Below are 13,244 nucleotides of genomic sequence, written 5' to 3'. Positions count from 1 at the left end.
TCTTGTGTTACAGTAGCTTATGGTGAAAGTGCTATAAGCAATTTTCTATGCTACCAGTAACATAGCTGAAGAAATGTTTCAAAACCACAGTTTCTTTCGAAGGAGAAATTTATTTTCAAGATTACAGAGGAAGTCAAGATTCACTAAGTTCTGAAGATATTTTGTCTTCATTGTAGCACACTGTTAAGGTAGATCTGTCAAACCAAGAATACTCAGATGAAAGGTAAACATTCTACAAATACGTATTCATAACAATTAAAGCAGGTAATGCTACTCATTTCCATGCCATGCCTGATATCGAAGTAGTACTACACTGTTACTTTGATGTTATTTGAACACACAAGAACCTGATCTACTTCTGCATGTTGAAATCAATACCAAACAATAAAATACATGCAAAAATCTGTTACCTCTTTGTAACACAGCTCCTATTTAACAGTTGAAACTCATTCAAATGTGAGATGGTGATATTTGTGCTTTTGTTAGTGTAGGTTCCAGGAGTTTAGGTTTTGATAAGCCTTTGAGTCAAGCCTAGAATTATGTTGTATATGCCTGAACTTTCAGTGCAATCAATGAGATGGGAAAACAGATAATCAAGAGTGGGGGAAACAAGAAGAAGAAAAATACAGTGCTGTGGAAGTTCACAACTTGACATTAGTATTGAGAAAGGCAAGTGACACTCAGTCATATAGTCTGGTAAAAGAGGAAGTATTGTCATTTGTTGCAAAGTACTTAAAACAGGGCTCCAGATGTGAAGACTTGAATTCTAGTGTCAGGCTACATCTTGAATTTTTTTATGAGACAGAGGCATAAATGTTAATATTAAAAATTAAGTCACTTAGGTGATCATATTAATATTAGTTTAAATGTGAAGTATTAAAGAGATTTAAAAATAATAAATTAAAAAAAGACAAACATACCAGAAAAAACAACTAACCCAGACTGGGTTGGTTTTTTTTTTTTGTTTGAGTCAGAAAATCTTCTTATGTATTCAACAGTTACAACACCTTGTTATGCATTTTCCAACTGCAAAACATTTTCCTTAATTTTGCATAAGCTCTTTAGGACTATTTTTTCAAATGGTAGGCAAGAGATCTATCAGACAAAAAAAAAAAAAAAAAAAAAATCAAAGCCATCTCATCTTCAGTATTCTGGCATAACTTGGAATAATTCTTTACTTTTCTGCTACAGATAGAAATAAAAGTCACTGTTATCCCATTCATTCAGGATGTTAATTATAGCATAATATAAACTGATTTATAATATGTTCATGGTTTAAAGAAGCCATAACATTATTGGATGTACAGCAATGTAATATTTATTTCCAGGATCTACAGACAGTAACTTGTCTAGAACTGATTATTTCCACTGTCATTTTCACCTAATAAAGAGCTAAACTTAGCTTCATCTGTATGAATGATAGTCCTGCCCTGTTCCCTATTAACTAAGCCATCATATTTGGAGTAACCAGAAGTTGAAGGCAGACATTTAGTTACTGTGTGAAACCAAATTCTCTGTATGAGCGTGAGGATAAGCTGCTTGCTAGGTAAGGAGACAATAGCTCACACAGTTTAAGTCTGCTAGGCACTAACCTTACATCTGTAGGATCAAGGCTGTAAATTCTGCCAGCAGCTATACTTATTTTAAAAATTATTTATCAGTTGACATTTTGCTTGGTATTTTGACAGTTCCGTGTGAGCTGTGAGTGATACTTTCATTCACAACTACAACAACTACATGACAAATGAGAAAAGTCCACATTAGGTTCTTCAGTGACAGAAAACTCATTAATATGCCAGAGAAACTGTGACAATGAAATTGTAGAAAATGGTCTTTGCAATCATTCATTTCTTACACAGGTGAATAAAGACTTGCTCTCTAGCCTAATGCTATACCATACCCAAAGGAAGATAGCTCAAGGACTGCCCTTGTATATTCTTTCTTGCCGTGAAACCACACTTCATTCTCTGGAGAAACCCTAGATAATTGTATTACCACTCACATATGATTACAATCTAGCAGAATCTGAAAACCCAAAGGTTGCTAACACAATCACTAAGCACAAGGAGTACTGCATAAAGGCCACCAAAATGACAAACCAAATAAATTTTTGGCCCTGAAACTCTAAAAGTCATTAGCTACTATCTTTGAATTTAAAAACTAATTTAATGTTGTAAATCTGTTAAAATTTCAAACAACCCCTTCTTGCATTTCTGGGAATCTGCAGTTTTTATTTAACTCCTACTCTTAGATAGGCATCACATACAACCTGGGAGCTGCTAGCTTAGTCTTCTGCCTAGTCCTCTTCACATGTCTTGAGCTTTCAGCCCTGGCACCAAATACAGATGTAGCATGATAGTTTATATGCTTTTTTAGCTTGTTTCCAGCTGCCTTATCAGACTTCTAGCAAATTTTAGGGCACTTTTTTGCATCTGTACAGCATTCACTCATGAAAACATCTCACTGACATCAGTGTTTTGTGTGATTCAGAAGATCAGAAATTCAGAAGCATTTTCAATTTCACAATTCTGCTTCTAACAGAAGCATATGCAAACACCATTTGCCAGAACACTCCCTTGTAGAAAAGCTGACCAACATCCTCTTGGCCTGTAGCAGGTAGAGAATTGCCAGCAGGTTGAGGATGGTGATTTTTCCCCTCTGCTCAGCAGTAGTGAGAAACAAGTGGGAGCTGGGCCCAGTGCTGGCTCACCAGTGCAAGAGAGAAAGGGACAGACTGTACTAAGTCCAGTGATTGGCCACAAAGGTGATTAAGAGACTAGAGCATCTGGAATACAAGAAGTGGTTGAAAGAGCTGAGATTGGTCAGACTGCAAAAGAAAAGTTCAAGGGAAATGTTATTAGTGTGTATTAAAACTTACTGGGGGCAGGAAAGGCAATAGAGAGAAACTATTTTTCAGTGGCACCCAGTGACAGCACAAGAGGCAATAGGCACAAATAGAAACACAGAAATTCTGTTTAGGAATAAGAAAAAATATTTCCACTGTAAGGATGATCAAACTCGGAACAGGTTTCCCAGAGAGGCTGTGGAGTCTCCATCCCTGGAAATACTCAAAACCACCTGAACACAGCCCTGATCAACCTGCTGTAGCTGACCTTGCTTTGAGAAGCAGGGATTGGTCTAGAGGCACTCCAGAGGTGCTTGCCATCCTCTGTGACCCTGTCATTCTTTTATGGTCACATATTTTCTAAATGTAACAACAGAATTGTTCTCAGGGAAAAAAACAAAAACAAAAACAAACACAAACAAAAAAAAAAAAAAAACACACCACACAAAAAAACCAACACAGAAAACAGAAACAAACAAAGCCACAGTTTTTTACAGTATGTCCACACTAGCAGTTTATTACTTTTAAGGAGAAAAAAACTACTTGATAAACCATAGGGAATTCTTATATATTGATGTGGAGATATTGAACCCTTTCAAGGTGAAATCAAGCAGAACTCCATCACCAGGGTTTCAGGTAGCACATTGTTAATAGGGAAATAAGGCCCATGTAATCCAAGAGTTAGAAATAAGAAAACACAGCAACACTCCAGCAGGCAGCTCTTTCATATTGTAAACAGTTTCTGGACCTCAAATCAGAACTTTCTAGACTTTGAGGTAGTATAAAAATATTCTAATATGCAAGTTAATTAAAAGAACATTTTAAAAAGTATATTCTACCTGATAGCCAAATGTGTTGTTTTGTGACCCGTGCCTTGGGACTCCTGGATTTTCACATGCTGTACGAGTAGGTTCTTATAAAAATACAATAAAGACAAAACAAATTACAGTATTTTAATGCAATAAATGATTGTACCACAAAATCAAACTTCTTCAACAAAATGCAATAAGCCAATGAGAGAAACAAATATAAAGTGACTTGATTCTCAGAGAGTATAGAACACCACCAGGATAATTCAAAATAGCTGAAAACTCCTAGATTAACTTAGCCGGAAAAGGAATAATAAGTGTTTCAATAAATTTCAACAATATGTGTGTAACCTTACCTATGCATCGAGGAGAAGAACCACTCCACATGCCATCTGCTTGGCAAATCCTGGTGCTGGAGCCAACCAAAATAAAAGGAGGATTGCAGCTGAAAGACACTTCTGACTGATAGATGAAGCTTTTGCCTTCTCTTTTCCCTTGAGCAGGTACTCCAGGATCACCACAAAATTTTGCTGTGAGAAAAGATATGATAGAAGTGGAATATGTCATTTATTAAAATACACAAAAGTAACATTTACCTGAACTCTGTGAAGCAGTTACTCTGAATGTTATATTTGTTTTCTTAAATACAAGTCAAATACAGAAACATTTAATAGGAATTCCAAGAGAGAATAGATTATAGGCAATATTTAGTCTGCTTCAGTTTGCAGTAGCTTTGCTAGCTGTTCAGAATACCTACATTGTGGGCTTGGACTGTAGCTTGAAAATGACACTCAAGGTTATAAAACATAGTTTATTAAGGCCCAAATATCCACAGTTCACCACTGTCCCAAACCACATAAATCTGCAAATCCTCCTATAGGCAGCAGAGAGTGTACCAAACCTTCATGTCAATCTCCTGTCTTCTCCTGCTTTCTGCTACCTAGCCAGTGCTCAAAATTTTTTGTATGATTAAAGGATTTTTCAGACATATTTTAGGAATCATACATTCTTGCTTCCTCATTGTTTACTGAAAGATAACATTTGGTATGTATGGAAGTAGAAGACTTGACAGTACAGTTAACAAAAAATATAATACACAGTAAAGGTATTTCAGCAGCAATCTACAAGTCAAACACTAATAAACTGGTGTTAGGTGGGATGAATTTGGCTAATGAGAACATATTCTTAAATTTATCTTCTTACTTTATATCTATTTCCTAAAGAGTCCTTATTTCTATAGCATAGCATAACTAAGCAAATGCACTGCTGACAAATTTACTGGCCTTATTCTGCAGTACATAGTATTGATTACTGTCAGAAGCAGGATTTTGAAAAAATGATTCAAGAAATTCAATCAGCTGTGGTAAACCCTATGCCATCAGACACATTATTCCCTGACAAACCATGAATTCCAATATTGTAGAGTCTAATTTCTTATTAAACACAAAATGCTGTAATATACCCCCAAAAAAGAAAACACTAACACAGATGTTTGCAATCACATATTTCTAAGACATGTTGTAGCAACAGTGGAATTTTCTGCTCTATCTTTATCTTCTACAAACAACATTTAAATAACTTTTCATAAAACAACCACCTTCAAAATACATTTCTAAGATCTTGATCTTCATCACCTATGCCATAAGCTTCCCAAAGGACCTGCTCACATGAAATGCTTTTGCCCTCTTCCTCTTCCTGCAGACACTGACTGTATGGGAAATCCATGCACACACAAGTTATTGAAGAAAAAGGAAGTAATCTATACATACCAGAAATGTACACTGTTTAATGGCTTTAAGAGGAATGGGACTGTCTGCAGAATTATAGGCCAAATTCTGAAAAGATACATGAATTGGGAATAGTGCCACACAGTGAACTTCATTGTCTGATTGACAGATCATGGTTTCATGGCTTCAGCAAACTGGAGGTTCTGTGAGTGCTCCCACTCCCAATGAAAATATTTTCCTGTGGACTCTGAGAGCCTTTGACAGCGACAGGACCATGTAGGATCACTGGGGCTGTGAGGTAAGTCTCATTCTTCAAAGACATTAACTGATTAACAAGTTATATCTGTAGTTTGGAACTTTCAGGCTTAGACCTATTTTTTTTTTTTTTTAATCATATATTGCCAAGCTTATAAAAACAGCAGTCTTTTACTGAAATTACTATATGAATAATTAAGCAGACAAATTTACTGTGTCATAGATTACAAACACTCGAAGATGTGACTATATTCCATTCTGAATAATTATTCAATGTTATAACTATACCTTGCATGTCTTCAGCTACAGGCTCTATGGAACCAATCTGGAAACTAAATTTCTGATGTTAAGAACTGCTTAACAATTGTTCATTGAAAATGACTTTCACCAGCTCCCTCTCATTTCTGCCAGATGGCAGCCAGTCTAAGCTCTTTGACAAGCACTGGCTGCCAATTGTTTTTTCTTGCAAGGCAATGAGTAACCATTGCCCATCAACAACATTCAGTTAATGCAATCTCTGGATGAAACAGCCTTTAATTCCCAGGCAGCTGCATTTTGTGCTAACTATACCTTTTAAAAAGTTTAAAGGTGGAGCCCCTTTGTCACAGCATATTGTAGTATTGAATATTTTAACCTAAAAGATGATGAATAACTTATGATATTCAAAAGTGAATGTAAAGACACAATAGTTCAATCAAGAAAAAATCATAAAATAATTTTACACAGCCTTTGATGTTCATAATATAGTGGACTCTAGAAGAGCTCCATCTAGAGAACTTGAACAATACACTTTTTGTTGTTTTTTTTCTTCCAGAAGAAGTGTCTTTCACCATGTTCCAGCTATGGCACATACTGTTTCAGCAGCAATCAGCAACTATTGTTGATGATATGAAGATATCATCATGAAAAAGAAGAAAAGAAACTATCACCTATATGATATGCTTTCATAGTGGTAGAATATAGCCAAAACAGAGAACACTTTTGAAAGACAGAGATGAACAATGTAGAAAATAGTAAAAGAATAGGGAACTGAGTTTTGCAACATTACCAAGCCATTTGGCAAGCTCAGATACCTAGCAATCTCAAACTTCAGAAACTATAAAGCCACAAAGATGAAATCATCCTCTTTCAATTAGACTCCTTGCTCAAGACCATCACATAGTTTCAGTGGTATAGATATTTTACAAATAAATATAGAACTTTTTTATTCAGTGCAATCAATATCTCTCAGAATCAGGAATCACCCTGGGGCCTAGTCAATATTACCAACAAAAAAAGGCTCTGATATCAGAGAAAAGAATAGGATGAGTAATGAGCAAATAAAAGAGATTATAATGAAACCTCCCCTATTCTATATGTAGCTGGATCTGAAAATAAGACACCACCTCTCAATCTTGTTTTGCCATGGATGCTTTGTATGCATTCTCTGCAATATTTTTTGTGTTTGTGTTTAAGGCTTTCTGTATGCTCATAAAGGATCTACAGATATTCCTATGTCTTCCTCAATCTACAAATTATGTTACAGTTCTGGAAAATATAGAAAGATTGTGTTTGTCCCAGGTTTGAAATGAACTGAGCCACTGATAGGAGAGGGACTAGGGGGAGGAAAGAAAAAAAAAATATGAAAACTTTAAAGAGGAAAAAGAGCAATATAGTTGGTTAAAGAAATACAGAAGCATAAAGTAAATGCTTACGCAAGCACTGAGGTACTTCACCACTCCATGTTCCATTCCCAACACAAGTTAAAACAGCAGGAAAAGAGAGTTCATATCCTGGAGAGCAGACATAACTAATGCTAAATCCCCAGTCCAGGTTTGTTCCTTCCAGTCTTCCATTAGAGATCTGCGGAGGAGTTGGGCAGGTAACAGCTGCAATAATATTCAAAATAATTAGGCCCAGCTGCTGTAGATATCCCTAGTGTACCCAATTACTAGAAGAACCATATGTGCTAATTTCACCTTTTTTAGAGGACAATGTAGTCAGGACATGCTATCTTCCTCACTGTATTCTTGCTACATTCCCTGAAGTTAGTACTTCTGATTTCCTCCACTTAGGAGAGATTGGCTGATTGATGAAGTGTCTTAAATAAAACAGGCAGCTCTATGAAATCAAATAGGAAGACTACCTAAAAATTATTATGGAAACTACGAAGTATGCAACATTTATTCATAGTACACTACAAAATTATTTTTTTGTCTGTTTGACAACAGAGAGTATAATTATCTTTAGTTACTGTGATAATAGTCGAATACTTTCTTCCTGTTAACCAGCTTAGGCATTTGCTAGATTTTACTGCCCAGGGGTTAAACTCCAGGATGATTTCTCCAAAATGTTACTTGAAAACCTGTTTCTAAGTACCACAGTGAGGTAACCTATTCATTAATAGGTCGTCACCAAAAAGCATCTAGCTTCTAGCTAGACAAAGAAAATTTAAAGATTTGTAACATCTTGAAGTTGTCAGTGTTGCTACCTCTAAGAAGGCCAACAAGAAGTATTTTAGTATAGTTTCTCATTTCCAGGCCTCCCAGGAAAGAAACAGAAACATCTTCTACTCAGCTGTAGGAAAGAGGACTGAAAAACACCACAGGAAGACAGTAGAAATAAACAGACATAACTGTGATGATGAAGATAAAAAGTGCTATTCACTGGACAATGGCATAGTAATAGGCAATTAAAAATTGAGAACTGAAGGAAAAAAAAGCTATAAAAGAAGTTAAGGGAAAAAAAAAATCTGAATCGAAAACAGAAAGGAGAAAACTCAGGCCAAAGTTAGTAGAATGAATGAGAAAGAGAAAAAGGGGTAAAAAAAGAAAGGTTGGCAGAAACTGTATTAGCAAAAGAGAAATGAAGCAAATGCAACTAGTATCATTTATTTTAGTGGAGACAGTTGGGGTAAACGAGAAGAAGTGGTGACTGAAAATAAAGCAGAAAACATAGATCATAAGAACAGAGGACAAGAAAAGATGCACTCATAACCTTCAAACTTCTGTTTAGACAGCTGTCATCTTGCAGACTCAAAACAAGTCAGAGGCACTGGATCAGGAGTGCTGTGTACTTGAATGTGATCTGCAGAAGGTTCACTATGTACCATTTCTCCATTCTTGTAATACACTTTAATGAGAGAATCTCAGCTATTTACACCACTAAATGTGCTGCAGTATCGTTCATGGCTGTTTGAGAATGCTGGATGAAAGTAGTACTACTATCAAATAATACCTTACCAATTTGTAAACCAAAACTAAATTCTAAGACCCTATTCTTTTTTCTTTCTATTTCTCTTACTCTGGTTCATAGCTTAAAAAATACACTAAACAAACAACCCAAAAAAGGACATAGTAGCTTTTGCCCCACTTTCATGATACTTTAATAAGTCAATGTAAGTATTTTCAGCAGCTAAAGTCTGTTTGTATTCTCCAAGAACTTCATGATTAGTCCTTTCAAAAAAGATCTGTATCTTTTTACTTCCGAGCTGAACATCAGAGGAAAAAACACTAGTCACTAATTAGGAAAGGAGACAGAAGAAGTAGCATGAAAGCAGGTGTAATATCAGAATTTTAGAATCAGAAAATCAGAATATCAGAACAATACTCAGCAAAAAGGCAGAATGCCCATCTAAATATTTTGGTCAGAGATTTAACTATAAATATGTACAGCAATATTTCTCTGTTTAAGGACTGAAAGTATATTACAAATGGAAGTCTGCAGAAAAGACAATGTTTGAATACTTGAATATTTAACCGCAGATGAATATTCATCCTTTTCCAACAAGGCAAAGCCAGAGAATTATTTATATCTTCTGTTTCAATGGCACTGTGACAACTATGCATCCCTCTTCTGCCTAGTTCATTTTCCAATTATTTTAACTAAATGGTACCAGAGGACGCTGGCATTTCCTCCTGACAGTAGTAACCAGTTGTTGTACATTTAAAACACACAACTGCATATTATATATTACTTTTAATTACACAGTCAAAGAAATGGGAGTTTTTAACTTACCTAGTGCATTCACACAAATCTGTGTGGAGTGTAACAAAATTCTGAGAACATTAGATATTCTGCATATGATTATTATTTAGTTTTTATACAATCGGTAAATATGTGTGACCTAAAACCAGAAAGTTTCAAAAGCTCAAGACCAAAATTGACAGCCTAACTCTTTCTTTGTATGGTTCTGTTTGAATCAATCAGGGTTAGATCTCCTTCTCCCAGTTAGGTGCCCTGTAGTCCTTCAAAATTTGAGGCTGGGAGACTATGTCATAAATACTTAATTGTCTTATAATCTTCTAGCTGTTCATTTGCAGCTGCTCTTGGAGACAGACAGACTCTTGGCCAATAAGACCAGTGTGGCTGTTCTGTTCTTAAAATGAGTTTTGTAATTGAAGATGAGGATGGCTAAGAGCCTCTACACAAATAGAAACAGAATACAAATAGAAAAAAAAAGTAAATCATTAAGAGCATCTCGAAGTCTGACATCCTCAAGAATATGTTGTGAAAATAACTTGCAAAAACAGCATTATCAAAGATGAATTAGAATTAAACTGAACTTCGTAAGATACTGGGAGGATTATACATAGTAAGGAAAGCAATTGCAAATGGAGTGGAGATCTGAAAATTATTTGATGTTTTTTGATGAATGAATGCAGGGGAAGAAAATGAGAACTGCTGACCAGATATGTAACCATACTTCCCAAAAATAAAAAAGAAGGAAGATGGATGAGCAAAAAGTAAGTATAAACTTAACCAACTAATTTTAAAAGAACAGAGATCAGATATACTTAGTATGAATCAGAAAGAAAACAAGAAAATGGTAATGCTGCTTCTCTACACGTGTGGTATCAGGAAGAGTGAGAAAAATAACTCCAGAGAGCTGTTTTAGGGTTTAGCAAGCAAGTTTCTCAGAGAAAATTGTTTTGGTGACAGAGATAAGGTGGTCTTTTAGTACATTTCAGATTTTTTGCTGTTAAAATTTCAACAGAGAGCATTAAAAATTCCAATAAAACAGAAATATCAGGAAGGTGATCAAAGAGAAGAAAGGAAGATCTTGAGACTAAGCCTTTCATTTTTTCACAGTGCAGAAAATAACATGAAGCATAAAAGTGTTTGTTAGGAAATTTGCTAGAATGATTTAGTCTTTTTGCTGATTATGTCAATACCGTACAGTAATGCTAAACGTGTATGCCTAATGAAGGAGGGATCAGAGAAAAATCATAGTATTACGGATTGGGTAACCCATAACATTCTGCCTTTGACAAAGTTTGGTTGTATATATGCAGACCTTTCCCAAAGGTGACTATCATGTGCTTGAGTTGACAGGGACATACATAAGGTCATTTTTGGTATGACGTACTAACCTTAACAAAGAAGCAAACAAATCTAAACCATAATTTCATCATGCCTAGTTCAGTTTAGCAGCAAAGTAATAAAATGTTCTATAAAGCAACAAAAAACTGTTCAACATACTGGGCTGGTATGAAAAATAAAAGGGAAAAGAAGCAAAAGATGAAGCCAGTGTTTGTGAAGCCAAAAAATCAATTCAGTGTATTCATAAAAACAGTAAATTTTGATTTATGTGGAAATATTTGGCTGTCATTACAATAAACAGTGGATATAAATGCCACAGAAGAAATAGTTGACAATGAAAATAAATGTTGTACCTTTACATGTTGGGATTATTCCACTCCAGGTGCCATTGCTAGTACAAGTGCGAATTAAGGAGCTATTTGGTTCCATTGTATATCCAGGTTGGCACATATAAGTAACATTTTGTCCAACAACATAATCATCACCATATCTCATGCCATTGGCTGGGACTCCTGGATCTCCACAACTGATAACTGCAAGTGAATGGTTGAGGAATAAGTTTTAAAACCTAAATGTGAATTATTTATATGTGAGAGGAAAAACCTAGGGCAAAAATAGGAAGTTATAGGGGAAAAAGGGAGAAGTTTCATAAACCTTATCTCCATCAAGACAAGATTAGCATATAAGCCATCTGAATTAGCCGACAAACACAGCATATGGAGTTGTATAACAGATACATTTGGAGAATATCAATGCCCCTGTTTAAGAGTAGAAGTAATAGACTGTACAATATTGAACAATAAAATGTCAAGATTATAAAATAAAAAAACTCAAGAAACAATCCACATGTCTCTACCACAGTTTGATACACTGAAATTTTCCTATCAGTTCAGAGTTTTGTTTCTGAAGAAACAGATATCTGTTGTCTAGTTTACTTTTCCATTGGTACATCCTGAAAGAAAACAGTATCTGGAAAACTCAAGGTATCTGTCTCCAAAAGGCTACCACTTTGTACGTGCTCATGTGGTTAATACGCACACGAGCAGTTGAGAACATTCAGGCAATACCAAAACATGGGATACAGCTTATGACAATATTAGGCCTATAGTACTTTAGTGAGTGGAAATGGTTGTAAAACCTCTTGTGACTTCTAGTGTCAGGAGATAATTTAATCTACTAAGGAGATTCAATATTCAAAAGGAGTTAGTAAAGAGTTATATTATTACAATCTGAGAATAATATTAAAATAGGTAAGTTTCTGTCAGATCTAGTCAATTGAATCTATTGATTTCTAGAACAGTTTTCAGAGTAAGAGATCTTGAGAACCCTAGTGACAACGACAAAAAACTGTTATTTTTCAGAAATAATCAGAAATAATAACATCAGGAAAAATTCTATTTCATACAAAATAAATCCCCCATGTGTTTTACAGTTTGTCTTATAGCAAACAATTGTCCTATAGTATTGTTATTACTTCTAAGAAATTGTGGGAGGCAATTTCCTGGGCAGAAAGCACTTCCTGGCCACTTACAACTCAATGCCAAAGCATGAGTGAAATGAATGGCACTGTCTCTGTATCCTGGTTTCAAAGATGAGAAAACCCATGACTACATGTTTGTAACATATTCTGGCCAGGTCCCTTGATTTAAATAACTGGGGAGTTGAAAATTCAAGGCATAGAGTACAACTGTTCTACAGTTTATCATAGTCTGAGTGAGCAGATACTAATTAACCTGCATGTATAAATTATTAAAAAAAAAATAAAAAATGTCCACACAATTGCTGTCTACAGATACAGAAGAGAAAACACACCAGGGGGTTAGCCTAAAGGTAGGTAGGACACTGACAAAGAAAATTTGAGATCAGCCTATTTTATTTTAAATAAGATAACATGATAAATTAATTTTGTTTTAAACTTCAAAAGTCACAGATTTTTCTTTGTCATTCTTAAAAAATACAGAGCTGTGAAAGACAAAACTGTTTCTCTTAGTTACATGAGTATATTAAAATACATGTTCTACCTTTCTCTATTTGACATATTCCATTTACTCTCCTTAATGTTGCAAATTCAATAAAATAATCCTTTGTATTTTTCCAGATATACTATTGTTTTGACTAGGTTGCAACATAATTCTCATTCCTTTATCTTTTTTTGCCCTGATCCTTGTTTCATCTCTTTAGATTTTCCTGTATGAAGAATATTGCACTCTTACTGTAAATATTGTAACCTTCCCCTGTACTGACACTTTAACAGTAAGAGCGGATCTTTAGATTGTTCTACCTTCTCAAAATTCCTACCTTCTTACC

The 13,244-nt window shown here is 35.1% G+C and overlaps 1 protein-coding gene across 5 annotated transcripts in view; it reads right to left on the bottom strand.

Annotated features, from left to right (window-relative positions):
* CSMD3 (CUB and Sushi multiple domains 3) overlaps nt 1-13,244 on the bottom strand; it is a 637,009-nt gene that overhangs the window by 28,707 nt on the left and 595,058 nt on the right. For 4 of the 5 annotated variants that reach the window (XM_065830155.2, XM_071803848.1, XM_071803849.1 and 1 more), the window contains 4 exons: nt 11,291-11,470; nt 7,331-7,504; nt 4,011-4,184; nt 3,685-3,758 (listed from right to left, as the gene is read on the bottom strand). In XM_065830155.2, coding sequence (XP_065686227.1) covers nt 3,685-3,758; nt 4,011-4,184; nt 7,331-7,504; nt 11,291-11,470 — 602 coding nt within the window. The remainder of the gene's footprint in view (nt 1-3,684; nt 3,759-4,010; nt 4,185-7,330; nt 7,505-11,290; nt 11,471-13,244) is intronic. The other variant, XM_071803847.1, reaches the window with a different exon arrangement.

Source organism: Patagioenas fasciata, chromosome 2, assembly GCF_037038585.1.
Source record: "Patagioenas fasciata isolate bPatFas1 chromosome 2, bPatFas1.hap1, whole genome shotgun sequence".
NCBI lineage: Eukaryota > Metazoa > Chordata > Aves > Columbiformes > Columbidae > Patagioenas > Patagioenas fasciata.
The sequence above is the reverse complement of the archived record's forward strand: the minus strand, read 5'-3'. Positions and strand labels throughout refer to the sequence as shown.